This window comes from Pyrus communis, chromosome 17 (genome assembly GCF_041283825.1).
Source record: "Pyrus communis isolate YQ-2024b chromosome 17, ASM4128382v1, whole genome shotgun sequence".
NCBI classification, from domain to species: Eukaryota; Viridiplantae; Streptophyta; class Magnoliopsida; order Rosales; family Rosaceae; genus Pyrus; species Pyrus communis.
The window spans coordinates 7,004,413-7,024,160 of record NC_142581.1 but is presented as its reverse complement, the minus strand read 5'-3'; the positions used below and the strand labels follow the sequence as shown (position 1 = coordinate 7,024,160).

The 19,748-nt window shown below is 36.9% G+C and overlaps 4 protein-coding genes across 5 annotated transcripts; all 4 read left to right on the top strand.

Moving 5' to 3' along the window:
- The first annotated feature begins 131 nt into the window (after positions 1-131).
- Positions 132-1,907, top strand: LOC137708798 (F-box protein CPR1-like). Its single transcript, XM_088688405.1, has one exon. The coding sequence runs from the start codon at positions 261-263 to the stop codon at positions 1,599-1,601; it is 1,341 nt and encodes a 446-aa protein (XP_088544531.1). The 5' UTR covers positions 132-260; the 3' UTR covers positions 1,602-1,907.
- A 1,163-nt stretch (positions 1,908-3,070) lies between these two features.
- LOC137708886 (glycine-rich RNA-binding protein 4, mitochondrial) lies at positions 3,071-4,859 on the top strand. The gene is made up of 5 exons (XM_068448047.2): positions 3,071-3,302; positions 3,405-3,473; positions 3,641-3,747; positions 3,829-3,959; positions 4,619-4,859. Exons 1-4 carry the CDS (start codon positions 3,146-3,148, stop codon positions 3,940-3,942), a joined length of 447 nt encoding a protein of 148 aa, XP_068304148.1. The 5' UTR covers positions 3,071-3,145; the 3' UTR covers positions 3,943-3,959; positions 4,619-4,859.
- A 569-nt stretch (positions 4,860-5,428) lies between these two features.
- LOC137708354 (UBA-like domain protein) lies at positions 5,429-8,320 on the top strand. Its single transcript, XM_068447408.2, has 4 exons — positions 5,429-6,082; positions 6,669-6,957; positions 7,493-7,588; positions 7,680-8,320. The coding sequence occupies exons 1-4, from the start codon at positions 5,589-5,591 to the stop codon at positions 8,061-8,063; spliced, it is 1,263 nt and encodes a 420-aa protein (XP_068303509.2). The 5' UTR covers positions 5,429-5,588; the 3' UTR covers positions 8,064-8,320.
- Positions 8,321-11,706: 3,386 nt separating this feature from the next.
- On the top strand, positions 11,707-14,112 carry LOC137709406 (homeobox protein knotted-1-like LET6). 2 transcript variants are annotated; one of them, XM_088688683.1, is made up of 4 exons: positions 11,707-12,100; positions 12,491-12,761; positions 13,182-13,478; positions 13,767-13,946. In XM_088688683.1, exons 1-4 carry the CDS (start codon positions 11,837-11,839, stop codon positions 13,811-13,813), a joined length of 879 nt encoding a protein of 292 aa, XP_088544809.1. In that variant the 5' UTR covers positions 11,707-11,836; the 3' UTR covers positions 13,814-13,946. The 2 variants fall into 2 exon arrangements, with proteins under 2 accessions (XP_088544809.1, XP_068304601.2); XM_068448500.2 differs by having other exon boundaries at positions 11,712-12,100; positions 13,182-13,435; positions 13,767-14,112.
- Positions 14,113-19,748: the final 5,636 nt, after the last annotated feature.

Genomic DNA, 19,748 nt, shown 5'->3' with positions numbered 1-19,748 from the left:
GCATGGATGTTTTCTATCATTGTATCATTTGTAACAGAGAAAATCAGAAGTATCATACAAATAAATTACAATCAATGATATTCTTTTTCATTCGTAAATAAGCCTGTCAAATGCGAGTCTTCCAACGAAAATTAAAAAAAGAAAAATGTTATCGTCCCTACCCTCCCAGACCACCCAACTGCACAATTGACCCTTAAACCCTAGAATTACCCTCAATCAGTAAGCTTCAGTATCTTTCAACAATCAACACCACAACAAACATGTCATTGTCAAACCTCCTTCCGGAGCTACTCTTCGAGATCCTCACGCGTCTCCCTCCCAAGGATTTGCTCCGATCCCTCTGTGTTTCCAAATCTTGGAACGCCACCATCCGCAGCCGCCGCTTCATCAAAGCCCATCTCCAACGCTCTGCCGCAACGAACTCTGATCGCGCCCTTTTAGTTGGGTCGTATCCTTCCGATTTCTTTTCAGTGTCTTTTGACGACTCGGAGGCGTTCGGGGAATGCGTCGAGATTGCTCCGCCGTTGAAATGCCCTGAACCGCCGGTTGAAGTTGACCCCTTCGATCCGCGGTTGCCGGATTTCATATCTGTAAGGTGGATAAAATGCCCTGCCGCGTACACCGAGATCGTGGGCCGCTCCGTTCACGGCCTGGTTTGCATTCGCAAAGGAGGCAAAGGGGAGGACGGAGATATTGCTTTTTGGAACCCTTCAATTCAAAAGTTCAAGATGATTCCCCCCACAACCTTTGAGGCGGATTTGAATATCATGACCAAATTCGGTTCTCCCTACTATGCTTTCGGGTATGATTCCATTAACGATGACTATAAACTTGTTGGATTTGTGGAGTTTCTAAATAAAGATCCATCTTTGTTGACCTGTTTGGTTCAAATTTATAGCCTAAAATCTAACTCATGGAAAAGGATCCAAAACATCAACACCCCTTGGTGGAGTGATTATAGATTTGATTTAGATGATATCGTTTATGTGAACGGTGCTCTGTGTTGGCTGATGGATGATGGTTCAGATGTATACACAATTATAACCCTTGATCTTGCCACTGAGGAATGTAGCGCGTTTCCTGCCCCGGTTGATAAGCGATATTTGTGTTTGGAGGTCTTGGGAGACTGTTTATGTATTTGTGTTCGTGATGGACGAACCAGACATGATGGTTGGATTATGAAGGAATTTGGAGTTGCGGAATCTTGGACCTTGATTTATTCTATTGATGAAGAGGACAGTGGTTCCCGTTTTCGTAAGAACTATCATTACAAACCCTTGGTGTTCTCAAAGAATAGTGGAATGGTTCTTTTTATAGATGACTATTATATGCTTTTTTGGATTGACATAGAGGACAACACTGTCAAAGAAGTTGAAATTCATGATTTTCCCCCTGGTGTAGTTATGGTGGAAAATTATAGTATTTGGCGTCCTGTCACGGTAACTATTTGTGTAGGGAGCCTTTGTCTTCTGGATGGTGACGATGTTCTTGCTGGGAGGCATCAACAAGGCACCTCTTACCTCGAAGAAGCGGAAAGTTCCAAGCAGAGTGAAGAGTCTCTTGATCTGGTAGTGGAAGCAGCCGAAGATGATCAAAATTAGGGCAGAAAGTAGTCAGTTGCGCGAAAAGGGTTGATCACACGGTAATGATTTGCAACTTCTTTCAGACTAGGGCCAGGGTTATTGATCTATGTGATCAACCTTTTGCTCGTTATGTTGTGTGGTACCGCATTATTGTTAGTTTGTTAGTTCTCCGGCTGGTTTTCAACTCGTATCATTGTAATTCACCTCTGTTTTGGGTAGTCCAAGTCGTTGTTGTATATTTTTCCGGTCTTGTGGTGTATGAACAATTGACTATTTGCTGCATTTTTCCTGCATCTTGTATAATATCCCATCCCATGTTCATTTCGTCTTTGTTCTTGATGGGGGATCGTGTAATTGTTGTGAGGCGGCTGCGACAAATACTGTGAACAGGTTGTCCTTGGATCCTCTGCTTGGGTATCAATGATGATTCAGAACCGAGACTGAACCATCTTGTACAGTTCTTTCTGCAATTATCTCTACACTGTAAAACGCTTTTGCGTCTTTCCAGCACGAGTGGGCTCCTTTTTTTCTTTTTTGGATAAAAGGTAAACTTTCATTACCAGAAACTTACATACATAACAAAAGCCCACAACTAAACACAAACAACAAATGGGCCATCACAACAACAACCCAATGCAAGGGTTGAGCCCGAAAAAGAAAGACATAAAAAAACTGAAAACCCTAGCCGCGTAGATCCCTTGCCGCTGTCAAAGCAAGCTCTAACGACCATGATCAAGCAACCCAACAAACACTAAAGGTGAAGACCAACCAAGCCCCAACAACAAAAAGAGAAGCAGACGTTGACGTCCTCCATCGAACTCCACACAGAACCAACCCACCGCCACCAATGGTATAAAACCGAGGAGGATGTCAGTGGAACCACTAACAACAGTGCTAAGATCGACACACAGGTGGAAGGTGGTGGTGTGAACACCCAAGCTGAGGTTCTACGCACCTTCCGATAAAGCTGCTGAATACGGCGAAACAAAGTGGAAGCATATCGGATCCAAAGTGAAATCGATAGACAGCGATGAGAAGTGGGAGGGAAATAATATGACAATAGTGGATGCATGGAGCACGAGTGGGCTCTTAAGAATTGTTACGTTAATCCAGCACATTTGGAAATGCTCACAATTGGAAAATAATTAATCATCATTATTTTAATTAGATTTCTTGTAATGCGTTTAAAACTAATCGTTAATTCATTCTTAATGAGTCACGGCGAGTCACAACTTAATAATATAAGTATATTATCTTTTGGTTCATGTGAGTTGACTCGAGGCCCCCTCTAGTCAAGCAAATATTGAGACGGCGTAGACACAAATACGCAATGTGTGTTTTAAGAAGTGATGTTTTTTAAGTTTCAAAGAATAAAGTGAAGTGAAGTAATGTTATTTAAGTTTTGGAAGATAAAATGAGATTTGATGTTAGTTTTAAGGGGCATTTCAATAATTAAGACCTAAAGAAAATTTATGCCCATGTTGCATGGACCTCAAAATTCAACCAAATCCAGCTCAAAACTGAAAAGCGCTCAAAAAGAAGGAACAAGTCATCGGCTAATCATGCCATCAATGAGGAACACTTTGTGGACGCTCCTTGCTCGAAGAGCATCGACAACAATCACAATCCAAAACCCAACTTTAAGTCGGCGATTCTTCTGCGCACCACCATCTTCCTCCTCCTCCTCTCCTCCCCAAAACAACCGGCTCTTCGTTGGAGGTTTCTCTCCCCACTCCTCCCCATACATACAATACACCTCCAAAGTTGTGTAGTTTTCGTGTTTTGATCGTTTTATGGTGATCTGGCTTTTGGGTTTTGCAGGACTGTCATGGTCGGTGGACGAGAAGTCATTGAAAGACGCCTTCTCTTCATTCGGGGAGGTCACCGAAGGTAAAATCTTGGTTTCACAGTTTGAAATTTTGCAAATTACTCATCTGTCGTCTACTGTTCGATAAAATGTCCCAATGATCACTTCCAGTTTATTTCTCAATGATTTGGATGTTATGTGTGATTTTCCTTAAAAAAGAATTAATCTTTGCTCATATTCTTCATTGTAGTGAAGATAGTGTATGACAGAGATTCCGGTAGGTCAAGAGGGTTCGGATTTGTTAATTTCTCCAAGGAAGATGAAGCACAGGTTGCCAAAGATGCCATGGATGGAAAGGTGATGAAGAAACTATATTGTCATGGATCAGAGTTTGTTTCTTTTATAAAGATTTTCTGATTAACGTAGTTCTGCTTGCAGGCATTGCTGGGTCGGCCATTGAGGGTTACTTCTGCTGTCGAAAAAGTAAGGGGAGGACCTGTTGTGGTTCCTCACCTTCCCGACAGTGGGGATGCTGCCACTCGATATACATGAACTCCTTTGGTACAATGGTAAGTTATGTTCCATGTTAATGGCGAATTGATGATGACCAAAGATGTTTAGTTGCGAAAGCTGTAAATTGTGCTTTGTAATATGGTGACCATTATCCCTTGTCATTTGAAGATAATGATTACTTTTGATTGGTCAATCACGTCAATCTAATTAGTAATCAAACTTTTACACTAATTCATTTCACATGTGGTTGAGAAGCTTTACGTTTTATGTATCTGATGATAGTATCTTGTTAGGAGGAAGGAACTTGGGCATCTTAAAAATTCAACAGCACTTTGAGTCACGCACTTCTCGTTGCAAATTTTGTTCAAGCATGTAGCTTAGATCACTGTTTCTTCAGATTCTTGTAAAACAATCAGAGATTGGCAGCCACGGAGAAGTCAATTAAAATGTAATTAAGTTATCCTTTGATCTTCCATCTCTTACTGCTTGCAGTTTGCAGCTTTGCTCAACTGCACATTCGTTTCTTAAGCCTAACTCTACAGACTACTAGTTTCTTCTTCATTGCTGTAACAACTATATACATCTAAACCCCGATGCTTAAAAATCGCAACTTAAATGCTCATCAACGTTAATTTCTTCTTCATCATTATTTGTGTATTCTTCGTTATAAAATTGCGTCTGAAAGTTCGTTAATTTCGGAGTTTCCTGTTTGCAGGTGAATGGTTGATGACATGCAGAATGCAAGTTGAATGAAAATTTTACTCAGTGCTCGAAGCTTGTCAAAGTTCAGTTACCTAGTTGTCTTAATCCAGGCCAAGAATGTAGAGATAGTATCACCGTTCATGTGTTCTTTCTGGGAAGTGTATGAGACCAGAGCCCATTTCATCATACAATATTTTTCTCTTTTTGTAATGAAATATTAAGATTATTTTTGGGTAATCAAAGTTTTTTTATCATTTGAGTCTCCATTAGGTCAAATAAACTTAAGACTCGTTTGGAAGTGCTTTAAAATGACTGAAAGCGTTTTTAGAGAAAATGTTTTTGTGTTTCACAATCACTTGAAATGCTTTGTATGTGCTTCTTTTAGGAAGGATTCACTTGTGTTTCCTAAGGATTGGTTCAAAAAACATTTTCACCAAAAACGTTTTCAGTCATTTAAGAAACATTTTCAAACGAGCTTTCAATTAAAAAAGAAGTCAGATTCAAAGATGTAATAGAAGGCGTCTCGTTTGACATTGTATGAAGCGGCTAAAAAAGCTTTTAGATAACAAAAGAATATTTTTATCTAAACGCATATTAAAAAGATATGCTCGTTTAAAAATGCTTCTAAAACATTTTTAATAAAAACTCTTTTAATCATTTTAAAAGCATACCAAAACGATTCTGTTATCATAAGGCATTGAAATGCATGGTGGGTCCTGGAATATTTAAAATTTTTATTCCTTGAGTGGATTATAGTATTTAACTTATTTGAGTAGAATAATGCCCATGAAACGACATGCCGTCTACTCACAATTGCGATCGCAAACCGGCTTAGCACGACGCCGTTTCATGAAGCATTACACCTGGAAAATGTAGAGCACAAAGCGGAAGCTGGGAGTTTGTGTGGAATCTCACTCACTCGGGGTCTTGGAAAACAATCAAGGAATCCGATTTGGAGCGAAACACTGAACAATCCAGTCGCCATGGAAGCCGAAGCTCAAGAATCCAATCCCCAAAACGACGCCGTCGTCAACTCTTTCTGCGAGATCGCCTCTGCCTCGAAGCAAGAAGCCCTCTTCTTCCTTGAATCCCACAACTGGGACCTCGACGCTGCCGTTTCCACATTTTTGGACAACAACGCCGCCGTCCCCGCCGCCGCCGAGGCCACCCACGCCACCCCGCGCTCAATCCCCGCCTCCCACTCTCCCTCTCCCTCACCCTCGCACTCCCCCAATTACTCTCCTTCGCAGTCCCCGCCGCGCTCTCGCTCGCCGTCGCCCGCGTCTCGTGCGCCCTACCAGCTCCGATCGAAGCGCGCCGCAGCTAGTGGATCCGACAGCAAGGGTGATGCCAACCCGCCATCTGCGAGTCGTCCGCGTGGCATACGCACGCTTTCCGATCTGAATCGGCCGGCAAAGAGTGGGTCCGATAGTGACTCCGATGAACCCCAGGAGTATTACACTGGTGGCGAGAAAAGGTACTTTATTTCTTAGTTCTTGTTTGGTTCCCAGGAAAATGATCGATTTTTTCCCTACTTTGGATAGTTCATTGCTTTTAACCCTATGTTGAGGAACCCAGAAAACAGTAGAAAGCTAATCAATAATGCTGAATGTTTACGTTGAGATATCAATGCATTTTATCTTCTTTCTTCGTTTTGTAACATTCATTCTTCCGTTGCGTTTGGTTGCTGAGAAAAACCAAAGTTACAAAGTTATTACAACAACAATCAAGCCTTATCACATTAAGTGGGGTCGGTTGTATGAATTGTAGAATACCATTGCACGCCAAGTCTACGAAAAGAAAGAAAATTTCAATTCGTTGTCAATGATATCGAAATGGGGTGCAAGTAGATTATTTTTAAACTGGAGAACGTTGTGGAGTAATGTCGTAATGGGGTTCTGTTTGTAACATTCTCACTTTTGTTTCTATATGAGCTATCTGTGGAATTCGATTTTTGTGCAGATGTAAACCATCTTTGACGTATATAAATTTGCAATTGTTTTCATGTTTTAATCATGCAATTAGTTTTTAGTTTTAATTTGTCCTGTTGTTGCTGGTTCTAGTGGAATGCTTGTCCAAGACCCTACCAAAGGCAGCGATGTGGATTCAATATTCAGTCAAGCTAGGCGGCTGGCGGCCACACAAGGACCTCTAGATGTCCATCAGCCTTCTTCAAGCTCAAAAAGTTTCAGTGGAACAGCTAGACTGCTTTCAGGGGAGACCGTCCCGACTGCTGCTCCTCAGCCGCCTGAAACTATCGTTCACACTATCACTTTTTGGAGGAATGGGTTTTCTGTAGATGATGGTCCTTTGCGGAGGCTGGATGATCCTGAAAATGCACCCTTCCTGGAAGTAAGTTCTAATGATGCTTGACCTATATAAGGGTTTAGTGGATTCTTTTTACTGCATTGATGTCAAAACTGAAATGTTATATCAGGGGATAGGATCCTTGGCTTAGTCAAGCAATGCTAAAAGGGCTCCTAACCATTGTCTCAAAACATATAATGGCTCCTAAAATGTCACATAGTAAGCTACAACCAAAAGAAAAATGTATAAAACAACTGGTGATCTTGCTTTCTTTATGTATAAAACATCATATTGACAATCATTAACTGTTTGGCTGAGCTAAGAATTTCAAGCACAGAAGAGTAGTTTGGCTTAAAGGTGATAAGGCCAGAATTTGCATATATATAAAACCGACCATAACTCTTATGATGAACAAAACTTATTTACTTCCTCATGTATTGATCTCATTGTTTTGATTAGTAGCTCTCCTTTCGCCTTTTTTTGCAAGTATAGATATTCATTTTTTTGCTGTTGTATTTTTCCTTTGATTTGATCTCTCTTCTCAGTGCTGATAGGAAATGTTATGTTTTTATGAATGCAGAGCATCAAGAAGTCCGAGTGCCCGAAAGAGCTTGAACCAGGCAATAAGAGGACTGCTGTTCATGTTAATCTTACTAGGCGGGATGAAGAATATCCTGTTTGTGCTTCTTTCTCTCCTACTCTGGTATATGTTATTAATATGCATCTGGTGCAATCTTTCTGATCCGGTTGAGCTTATTATTTTGCAGGAACCAGTGAAGAGGCATGTTGCTTTTCAGGGTGTTGGAAGAACTTTAGGTGGCAGCACCTCTGTGGCAGCTACCACTGAGTCAACTGCTGCCGCTCCTCCCCTTACAGGCGCTGCATTGCCTTCAATGGGCTTAGTTGTGGATCAGTCATTGCCGTCAACCTCTGTTCAGCTAAGGTTAGCAGATGGCACGCGTATGGTATCCCGCTTCAACTACCACCATACAATCAGAGACATCCATGCTTTTATTGATGCCTCAAGACCTGATGGGACAAGAAGTTACCGACTGCAGACGATGGGGTTCCCTCCCAAACAGCTGACAGATCTAGACCAGACAATAGAGCAAGCCGGTATAGCCAATTCTGTTATTATCCAAAAACTCTAGGAGGTTGCAAACACATCTCATCAATCCGCAAGCTTGATTTCAAGTGCATCTGTCCTCCGCACGGATCTATTTTTCTTTGATGAATTTCTGTTATACCGACGAAATTTGAAAATTAGCTACGAAATCAACGACAACTTTTATGTTCTTGTGATGCAGTAGGCTATCTGTTTTGCAAAGCATGCGAAGTTCAGTTTGATAAGTAAATTGTTGAAATTATCAATCATTTGGAGTATATGATTTTTCAATTCGAGTCCAAATGAGATGCTTTTCGTTTTAACGTTCTTTTTTTTCTTTTTATTTATCACAATGCCCAACAAATTATTTACATTCGCACCCGAAGTCTTACGTTTGGAGAGATTTTTTCAAATATCGGTATTCGTACTTCACTTGTATTATTCTTCACTTATTTTATGACAATTGAATTATTCGTTTGAATACTAGCCCCCTTAAAAGGGAAAAAAAAAACGTAGGATGGTTTTGTTATGTGAAGGGAGAGACAAAACGTTAAAGCAATAAGGTAAGGTAAAGTTTTAGCATTCTTTGTCTTATGAAGAGAGAGATAGACATAAAAAGGTGAATGTGTAGCGAATAAGTTTATATTTCTTGACACTTGTTCAATGTAATAATATTGATTTATATAGATACATTTATACGTATAAGAGAGGGCCTAAAGTATGAGAGAGATCCTCGCCAGATCCTCTTTGTGAGGATCCCAGGAATCCTCAAATCACATATGTTCATCGTATATCGTGTCGTTATAAATTATTGTAAATTTTTTTTATTTAAAATTGAATATAAACAGTACTTGACGAAAACTGACCCCACGATACATGATAAATGAATGTGATTGGAGGATTTCTAAAATTCTTACAAAAAGAATCCAGCGATGATCCTATCTCTTAAAGTACCAATCTCCCAACAGCATTGGAAAGAATGAGTGTCCTTATAGGGTTTAAAGCAGTGTGGGTGAAACAAAAGGCACGCTTGACCTCATTTGCAAGATTGTCATCTCAATGTTTCCCATATCATAATTTTCAACTTTGTCGTAATTTTATAGCTATTTCATCTATAATCACTTGGCATTTTCGACAGCATTAGCTCTTTCAACTAATTTTGAATATATTTTTTCTCAACATGGAAGTGTGGATAAAATGAGAGAAACCATGCTTCAGCTGCTGTTTAAAAAAGAGCTGAAAATTCAATCATAAATAGACATGTGTCTGAATAATTGAAATTAAAATTATGATTGGATCACAAATGAACTTATCTAAATAATTGAAATTGAAAACTTGGTCATTTGTGATTGGATTTTAGCAGCACTTGTGGCTCTTTTTTTAGCAGTGAAGCATGCAAAGAGTGAGTGAGGTGAGTTTTTCACTATTAAATGTTCAACGTGTTGTAGTTCTCTCATTTTGGCTATATTTAGTTGGCAACGGTTCACAAATTTACCTTTAGAGAATTGAGATATATAATGTATCTGCCGTTTTACACTCAATTCAAATTCTTTAAACACTATGTTAGTTGAGGAAATTTAAGATTAGTAAGGAATTTTGAAATGACGAAAATTGAAATGACGAAATTTTATTTTCTAAAATTTGTAAATTTTCTTGTTTATTAACCTAAAAGAACAATGAAATTTGAATATATAATTTGTTATTTTTAAACTTTCACTTATAGAAATTTGAAAATGATACATATTAACATGGAATTTAAACTTGGGAATTGGAGGTCCCAAATTTTAAGTTTTTTGTCTAGGCGGAAATTCTAAAATTCTAAATTTATTTCCCTCGTCCAAACATACAGTGTAATGGAAATGACGATCACTAGACTAATTAAGGGGGGTGTAGTCAATTTGGATTTCAGAGGATTTTGACGAACCTTTTTAAATGACAGATTTAAAAGAATTTTAATAGATTCTACAATTCCATATGAATTTTGACAGATTATTATGGATTTCTATTATAGATTTCAATGGATTTGTATGGATTTCTTAGGATTTCTACTTTGACTTCTCCAACATAAATTCTTTTCTCAGTGCACAATCTGAAAAAGGCATAAGCATGTGTATATTGATATGGAGATATAAACCAATCAAATATGTGTTTTCTTTCCCCTTCTCATTTGAATTGTGATTTCTTTACGAAAAATAATTTTAACTAATCAAAACAAGTAGTGCTTCTTAAATCAAATGTCTCAAAATTAACCCTTTTTCCTCAACAATTGATTAGTTCATAATGTGTTATTCAGTCTAAGTACAGTTACCAATATAAATAGGCTTGGGAAGATGCTTGCACCCTTACACTAACATGATTACACGAAAAAGAACAGAAAGCTTGAATTAGCAATAAGATTCTTAGTAGTAATTTCCAAGAGTTCAATTAACATGGTAAAAAATTAACACATTCAGATAGAAAGCATAATCATTGCAAGAACTGCCAGTAACTATTAACACTTCCCATCAAAGCATTACAAGAAATATTGTACTATTACACAGTCCAAAATAAAGGAAATTCAAAATTCAAAAAATATTGTACAATTCAAAAATTCAAGTTTGCAACTGGGACGGTGACAGATGAACGTGAAAAGAAATCAGGTTGGCAGGTTCTATGTCTGAAAGAAAATGGAGAGTGAGAAAGAAAGATCGAGTTGCAGAATGGAGAGAGAGAGAAAGAGCGAGGGGTTGAAAATAAATCCTAGGGATGGAGGTAGGATTTTGTTATGCTTATAATTCCTCCTCAAATCCTACAAAATCTCTTATTAAAAGAAATCCTTTAAAATCTATGAATTTTTTAATACCTATAGATTTGCATGGATTTTATAAAAATCCTTTAAAATCTCAGTTGACTACATTAAGATTTTAAAATCTTTTAAAATTCTTTAATTGACTACCCCTGTATTTGAATGAATTATTTTAGAACTTTTTTAAATTCTATTTAACTACGTCATGATTCTAAAATCCTTTAAAATTATTTAAATTCCTCGTTTGACTACATCCCTAAATACAGAGATGTGAGATATAGGGCAATGGAGGAGAGTGTTGGAAAAGGAAATCCAAAATCACCACAGAATATTTAAATGGATGGATGGATTGAAGGAAGTGACTGACGACCGTCGATTACCAAGATGGACGGTTAACATTTGATCGTTTACCATCAATCATCAAACAGCAGATATAGGTTACAGTGGTAATTAAATAATTTGCACTGGGAAGTGAGGACCGAAGGGAAAGGCAACGTGCAGTGCAGAAGCAGAAGCAGCAATGGAAAGTAGTACAATAAACGAGGAGATGGAATGGATAGATGAAATAATTTGCATAAACAAATTGCTTTTTAAATATTTCATTGGGAAGGAAAAGTTCTGAGTTTTCTCCTTGGAAGTACACGTTAACTCCGCGTGCACATTCTGAATCTTCAAAAAAATTTCAACCTAGAGTGGAGAGAGAGAGGACAAATGAGATCACTGTTTATGTACAGAAAAAAGGAAAGAAAAGTGACCATTTCCGAGGGAGGTCTATTAATATGTACCTTTAATTTTACAGATAGATAGATGCCTCTCCGTCGTATTGTAATTTCTGTCATGTAATTTTTTGACTGACTACCACTGTACACAAAGACTGTCCGAGTTTTAGCTTAAAAACCGGGAGGCAATTCCTCTTTTGAAAAAGAAAGAAAAAGCTAGGTGTTCCACTTCCAGGCCACTGAAGTGCGAAGACAGAGAGAGAATATGTAAATTAGGGTTTCTAGAGAGAGAGAGAGAGAGAGAGAGAGAGAGAGATGAAAGGAGGAATCAGTCGTAACAGTGACAGTTTAGGGTTTCTGGATTCTTCTTTAGCCGCTGCCCTAATGAATTCAGAAACCAGAACTACTAGTAGCAGCAGTTATAGTAAGCAGTTTCTTTCTCTACCTTTGATCAGCAATATTCCCAACTTACAAAGCCATCCGCATGAGACTATTGATCAGGAGATGAGCGTGAAAGCTAAGATTATGGCTCATCCTCTCTTCCCTCAACTCTTGTCTGCCTATGTCAATTGCTTAAAGGTATCTCTATCTTCTCTCTCACACCCACATACCCACTTTACTACACACAATTTTTGTGGTTTCGTGACCGTAGACGAATTGGTTAGAGCATTGTACTCACTCTTTCATTTAGAATGAGTAGAATATTGAGGTGTTCAAAAAAAAAAATGAGAATTTGTGGTCTATGACAGGAATATATCTAATCTGCAGTGCAGATACCTGTATTAAACATTTGCATTGCCCCTTAGAACTTTTGAATATTGTTTTCAATGATTATTTGTCATAAATTGGTAGCTAGCATGGTTTCAGTTTTACGAGTTCTCTCTGCATGTCCTTGTTATCTGTGATCCGTGTTGATTTTGAGAAATTGATTAATTACAAAACTAATGAGATATATTAAATTGTTATTAGGTTGGGGCACCTGCTGAAGTGGTGGCTAGGTTACAGCAGGTCTGCAGTGCTTATAATTCTGAGGCAGCAAAGAGGGGTAGCATAAGAGGAGGAGGAGGAGATGATCATCCAGACCCTGCGCTGGACCAGTTCATGGAGGCGTATTGCGAGATGCTGACCAAGTACGAGGAAGAGCTCACAAAACCCTTCAAAGAAGCCATGCTTTTCCTCTCCAACATTGACGCCCAACTCAAAGCTCTTACTCTTTACTCTAATTCCTCTTCAGATTCTGGTACCTCTCAATCTTTCCTTGAATCTTCATTTGCAACCTAACCAACTGTTTCATACTACTAAAATTTAATGGATCCAATCAGACTAACTGACAAATTAAACGGTCCTATATGTCAACATTACAAACAAAAAGTAGAGGTCCTAGCTAGCTAGCATGCTAGCTTCCTGATCATGCATGTTTCAGCCATTGGACCAAATTCAACAGACCATTACATAGGTGTAGGTCCTGAGTACCTGTAAGTACTAACTGCAGAAGGTGAAGAACCGAAGATAGAGAAAAATTAAGTGTCTTCATCAAAATAACTGTGTACTGCGCCCATCACCATTTTCCTGAAGTTTGACTAATTAATATTTCTGGCTAGGTAATACATATTTTATATATTCTTGCCTATTCTGATTTTGTGGCCTGCATGATCATCAGCTAGTATTAGTAGTGGTGATTTTGTTGGGCAAAGTGGTTCTCCAGAAGAGGCTGATGCCATCAAGGAATGTTCCATGGATCCTCAAGCTGAAGATAGAGAACTCAAAGTTCAACTTTTGCGCAAATACAGTGGATATATGGGCACCCTCAAGCAGGAATTTATGAAGAAGAAAAAGATTGGAAAGTTGCCAAAGGAAGCCCGGCATCAGTTGCTGGATTGGTGGTCCAGACAATATAAGTGGCCCTATCCATCGGTACAAATATCATACTCATCTACATCCTTGTTCGTTAAGATCCGTACGTTCTAACTTTATTTCAAATCCGGACCATTCATCGTGTGATTTTTGCCGTAATTCATTTTCATGCTCTAAAAACATGAGCAAACATCACCGTGAATTTAGTTTCTTGTTGTGTTAGGCAATGTAAATGTAAATTGCGCAAGGGTGCAACAATTCACCATGCTGTCGTAATTCATATTCACAATCTAACAACGTAATCAAACAGTATCACGAATATTTAGTTTGTTGTTGTGGTACCGGTAGCATGATATATTATAAAAGGGTACCTCGATTATTATAAATGCAGGAGGCCCAGAAGCTAGCATTGGCAGAATCTACGGGTCTGGATCTTAAACAGATAAATAACTGGTTCATCAATCAAAGGAAACGCCATTGGAAGCCTTCGGAGGACATGCAGTTTGTTTTGATGGATCCAACTCTTCATCACCATCATCATGATCACCAATTCTATATGGACAATGCAATATGCAATCCCTTCTCCATGGATTGTTCATCTACTCGGCTGTAATCATCACATTTGCATTCTAATAATTATTATTATCATCGATCATAGGGCTTCTGTATTATGTATTATGTATGCATTATGACTTTGTCACTTTGGTCCCGCTTATTCGTCACTTTTCTACTCATTATTTCTGTCTTGAATTCTTATTTAATTTCTGAAAAATAAAATAAAAGAGTACAAAAACTGATAAGAAAGTGCAGAAATCACTTTGGTTCAAAAGTCGTCTTGCTCTTTTTTTTTCTTTTTTTTTTTTTTTTTTGCAACACGCTTGATATGATACCAGCTTGTCGAATATTTTGTGAAGCAGTCTTTTATTTTATTGTTTCCCCCGGTTTGATTCATTGACATTATTTTGTGAAAGTAGTTCAATATTTTTTTTTCTTTCTGAAAAACATGAAATTTCATTGAATGAGAAAGGCTTAACACAATTACATTAAACCAGCCCAATAAATTGGATAGTTAAAGCTCATTAACCAAAAAGGCAGAAAATAAAAAAGAAACCGTAATCGTTAACCTGCAAAGGCCAACTGCCGCCGTTTCCACCACCTTGCCAGAGGCCACAAGAATAGCCGCCCTAAGAAAACTGAATCAGCGTTGAATTCGACGAAGATGTTGCAGCACAAAACAATTCAATTTGCAACAAGAAAAAAAAACCCTAATCAAATTTCGCCACCAAAAATGGGAAGGGGATGGGGCTAAGGGGGTTATGTGAAGCACCGTTACTTAGAGCGAAGTCACAACACGCTTGGCCCCGACTTTTTAGCATGCCGGTTGGGTCCGGAGATGTGAACGCCCCACCGGGGGGGGGGGGGGGGTGGGGGGTGGGATGGTGGTTTAGATCTAATGACCAAAATGAACAAGATGGAAGATGATGAATGTTGAGGGTTGAAGGAGAGGTGTTGTAGGATGGGGATGGGGATTGAGTTTTTCAAAACGCAAATAACGGTGATAAACACCGAGAAGTGGCGAAAAATGTCAGGAAACGACAAAGGACGCTGGTAAAACTACAAAGAAAGCCGAGATATAAAGTTGTGGTTTCTCAAACCAACATCAATGGGCATAGGAAGAGTAGTAACATGCATCGCTGAACGAAAGGAAAGGAAAAAGAGGGAAAACATTAAAAAACGGGGGTTGCCGTTGATCCCAACCAAAGGAAGGAGCCGGCGACGCTGAGATAACGTTTTGGGTTTGGTACTGTGCAAGAGAGAAAAGGGGGAGATCTTCAAATAGTTTGACGGGGACGATTTAGGGTTCTTCAAATCTTGTTTGTTTGTTTTTTGGTTGAAAAAACATAAATCTCATTCAATGAGGTAAGGCCTAATGCAAATTACATCAGTAAGCCCAATAGAAATGGGGGATATATAGTCGAAAAGTCTATTAGCGGAAAGACAATAAACAGAAGAACCCTAGTTCTTATCCAACAAAAGGACGCTGCCGCTGCTACCACCTCGTCAGCAGCCACAAGTGTGGCTGCCCTAAGAAAGTCAACTCTTCGTTGGATTCAACAAAGGTAGCGGTAGCGCAACACAAATTTTTCCAACCCGCAACCAAAAGGTTAGTCCCAACCAGATTTCGCCACCAAAATCGCTGCAGCATAAGTGAACCACTAGAAACTAAACCACCATCACATACTTATAAAAGATTAAAACACGGTCATCTTCGTACTATTCACTTTACCCTTTATTTTATCATTATCGTTAAAACTCAAAATTTTTTAAACCATTTTCATTTGTTTTTCTTATAATTTAAGATTGCAAACTTATAAAAGATTAAACATGAACTGTCATCTCGAAGCTTCTTTACTAGAATAGAGAGCAAGTGTAAAACAAGAGAGAGGATCCTCGCCGGATCCTCTTTGTAAGGATTCTAGAGATCTTCCAATCACATCCGTTCATTGTACATCATGCAGTCAGTTTTCATCAAATACTGTTTATATTTAATTTTAAATAAAAAACATTTACAATAATTTTTTATCGCACAATGTACGATGAACGGATGTGATTTGAGAATTTTCGAGATCTTCACAAAAAGAATCCGGTAACTCGTAAAACAAAAGGGACGTTTTGAATTGGACGCCTCGTTTTTAAATGTTATAGACTAAACATCTATTCCTTTTGCAAATTTGATTAAACATTTTCTCTACAATTTTGGTACTTTAATTTTATTTTATTAGAAGTCTATTCACGTTAACATTCCCTTTTTTCCTCCTATTTTTATGCATCTCTTATTATGATGATTTAAGATTTTTTTTTATTATTAAAATATTTATTTTAGTAAATGAAATAGAATGTAACAAAAGTCGTTGTTAGGTACGTTTGATTATAATGGTACATTTAGTTACTTCATACATTTGAATTTTTGGTTCATTTGGCTTCTTGTTACACTTGAATTTTTGGTATGTTTGTTTTCAAAACATAAGTTTTATTACTTTTTGTTCTAATAATGTGGAATTACTTTAATTAATTATTATTATTTTTTTATAGAAAGAGTCGTTAACAATGTAAAAGTTTAAATTACTTTAATTAATTATTATTATTTTTTCTAGAAAGAGTCATTAATCAACGGATAATAACCTTTTTGTTAATTCAAAATTATATGATTTATCGTTATTATTTAGCATTATCTACAATAATAAGGATTTATGTCTGATCAACTAAAAGTTATACCAGAGACTTATCTGCCAAAAAACAAGACTATCTAGAGTATTGTGTATGAATCAAACATATTTTTAAACATTCCAAAAAGATGAATATTCATTTTAATATAGTTTATAATTGGGTACATTTTTATTTGGGGTTGGTACGTTTTCGTTTGACGTTGGTACGTTTTCATTTAACGTTGGTACGTTTCCATTAGGCGTGAGTGTACATTTAGATTTGAAAAGTTTAAATTTTTGGACTTAAATATAGTTTAAATTATTTAAAATATATAGCAGATATTTAAATGTAAATTAATTTCAATTAATTTGAACTATTTCAAGTCTAAGCATTTTAACCAAATGTTTCAAAAGCTTAATCAAAAACTCAAAAAGCATAAATCTTTAATTTACAAAAATCTAAAATGAGGCATCTAATTCTAATTTATGTCTGGTGTGGTCCAGTCTTTCATTAAGCATTGAAGCTTTGGTTCATGCACATTAAGAATTATAAATAAAAAAGATAGCCGAAAGAGAATAAGATAGCAGTATGAAATCATTGACTGCAAGGGCATCATATGGTCCATGTCAACTAAAGAAGATTGAACGCGAAATCTAATGTATGCATGGTTAATTTCGGTGTAGTCTACTATTGAACTCGAAAGTTTTCTAACAAAATGTACTCTCGTCTTTTAACATGTTTTCTTATTGCGCATGTGATTGATGATACAGAAATGCTACTATCACATGTCACTGACGTGATTTTTCCTATATTTGTCGTCATATGCTAGTAAAATCACATTTTATATCTTGATTTACATTACACAAAGAGAATGTACACTTATGTGGTAACCACCTAATAACATTAATCCGATCATCAGTGTCAGAGGATTAATGTTAATTGTACTGCATGATATCTCCGTTGTTGATGCATGCACTCAACATATCATATTCAGATATATAGTTTTTATCCCAATTTTTCAATATCAAGTGTCATTGTGTCAACATTTAGCTCTTATATAGTGATGAATTTATCCTATATTCTAATATATAACAGATCTTGAATCTAAATCTGAGTCGTGTTTATTAAATTAATACGTGCCTAATAAGAAAACATGGTTTTTCCATGCATGCATGCATGAGTTTGGTAAAAGGGTAGTGTGATTCACACTCTTTTTTACCTTTTTCATTCACTTTTGTTAATTTCATTGATCTTCTTCAATTCATTTGATCTGATGGTTGAAAATTACGAAAAACGTGTGAGAGGTAAAAATATGTATAAGGATAACACGACCGTTGAAAAAATATCTATTTTGAATGAAGAAGTTGTTCGCATTCTCTCGCGCATATTCACATTGAAGTGATAGAATTGCGAGGCCGTTAGATTATAGAAGTAAGAAGAACAATAGAAATAATAAGAACACCGCTATTGAGAGTAATGTTTATGTGTGTGTGTGTATTTTTTTTGTCAAATGAAAGATTTTGTTAGATTAAGTGTTAGATTAGTCATCGACAGAGTTTAAACTCATGCCATCATGCAAGGGCTTAACATTTTTCCACCACTGTGGTAAATGGCCACTTGCAATGTTTATGTATATATGGAATACATGTTATGTATTATTATGAGGGAATTGTTATTAGCATTCTAAAAATCTCATTTTGCATTCCAAACTTTCTATAATTAGAAAGAAAAATACACATGTGAAGAGTGTACAATAAAATTTTTGGAGTGCTAATAACAGTCCCTTATTACAATTGCATTTAAATTATGTTGTGTGTATTTGTTTTTTTATTTTTTTAATATACTAAAAGTAAGACATATCAATCATGTCGTGTACTTGTTTTATAACATATGAGAACGTATAACACGTGATATGTATTCCAAGTATACATAGAAGATTTTTTGGTTTATCTAGAGCACTGTCACGTCATCTTACAATTCCACTTATAAATCTCTCTACTACTTAAGTGTTTGTTTGATAGTTATTTGGTTTTTGGCTTGTACTTTTTATTTTATCAGGTAAAATACATGGTGAAAATGAAAGATAAGGAAGAGTGAGGAAAGATGATGAGAGAGATGCAGAATAAATGTATAAGGAAAGGTACACAAACACAAAACAATGCAAAAAACAATTTAAAGTTGTTTAATTTCACTTTCAAAAATTTGTTTCGTTCATTCTACTTTATTTCTTTCATTTTCTCTCACTACCCATCTTCATCCTTCCTTTTTCCATTATATTTTCTTCTTATCACAAGAAATTGAAAATCCAACACCAAATGTAAGAGACGATTGAGCCTTAAATAATTGGTGTAGGTGAGAAAAGAGTAGGTCGTTGAACAAAAAATAACAGAAGTTTGAGAAGTGTGTCCTCACCTAATCTGCTAATTTAAACTATGTTCGCTTGTACTAGGTTTCTCATTACCTTCTCTGCAAGGAATGAAAATGTCTCCGTACATCAATTTGATCAGTTACGGCTGGTTTGAGATTATTAGAAATACTTGAAACTTAATATTAAAATTCAAATGCTTTTGGGAAAATAGTTAAAAGTATTTCTTGAAAAAATACACATTATTTAAAAAGCGCTTTTATAACTTTAGAAGCAATTTAAGATCTTTTGCCAAAAAAAAAAAAAAACAAAAAATAATTTTTAATTAGCTGAAAACACTTAGTCATTCAAAAAAGCATTCTCAAACATGCTCTAATTTATAATAACACATGATAATAATGAAATTTATTTAAAATGACTATTTGCTTAGTTGTAAGCATTAAACGTTAAAATCTGAATTTTTAATTTTTTTTTAACAAACAATATTATCTACATTATGTGGAAATGAGGTGGGCTTAGCCTCATAAAGGCTAACAATAATGTGGTTTTAATTTGTATTTGGAGAAAATCGAACCTAAGCTGTCACATTCCGGCCCGGGGGGGGGACCACTTCTTGGGCCCGACTCCACCGTAGCACGATATTGTCCGTTTTGGGCCCCCAGCACACCCTCACGGTTTTGTTTCTGGAAACTCACACGAAAACTTTCCAGTGGGTCATCCATCATGGGATTGCTCTCGTGCGCTACTCGCTTAACTTCGGAGTTCCAATGAAACCCGAAGCCAGTAAGCTCCTAAAAGGCC

Excerpts from the sequence above, each read along its gene's own strand:
- LOC137708886 (XM_068448047.2), top strand. The coding sequence starts at position 3,146 with ATGCCATCAATGAGGAACACTTTGTGGACGCTCCTTGCTCGAAGAGCA. Across the intron at positions 3,474-3,640 it reads ATTCGGGGAGGTCACCGAAG|TGAAGATAGTGTATGACAGA; the intron begins GTAAAATCTTGG and ends TCTTCATTGTAG. Across the intron at positions 3,748-3,828 it reads AAGATGCCATGGATGGAAAG|GCATTGCTGGGTCGGCCATT; the intron begins GTGATGAAGAAA and ends TTCTGCTTGCAG.
- LOC137708798 (XM_088688405.1), top strand. The coding sequence starts at position 261 with ATGTCATTGTCAAACCTCCTTCCGGAGCTACTCTTCGAGATCCTCACG.
- LOC137708354 (XM_068447408.2), top strand. The coding sequence starts at position 5,589 with ATGGAAGCCGAAGCTCAAGAATCCAATCCCCAAAACGACGCCGTCGTC. Across the intron at positions 6,083-6,668 it reads TACACTGGTGGCGAGAAAAG|TGGAATGCTTGTCCAAGACC; the intron begins GTACTTTATTTC and ends TGCTGGTTCTAG. Across the intron at positions 6,958-7,492 it reads AAAATGCACCCTTCCTGGAA|AGCATCAAGAAGTCCGAGTG; the intron begins GTAAGTTCTAAT and ends TTATGAATGCAG.
- LOC137709406 (XM_068448500.2), top strand. The coding sequence starts at position 11,837 with ATGAAAGGAGGAATCAGTCGTAACAGTGACAGTTTAGGGTTTCTGGAT. Across the intron at positions 12,101-12,490 it reads CCTATGTCAATTGCTTAAAG|GTTGGGGCACCTGCTGAAGT; the intron begins GTATCTCTATCT and ends AATTGTTATTAG. Across the intron at positions 13,436-13,766 it reads ATAAGTGGCCCTATCCATCG|GAGGCCCAGAAGCTAGCATT; the intron begins GTACAAATATCA and ends TTATAAATGCAG.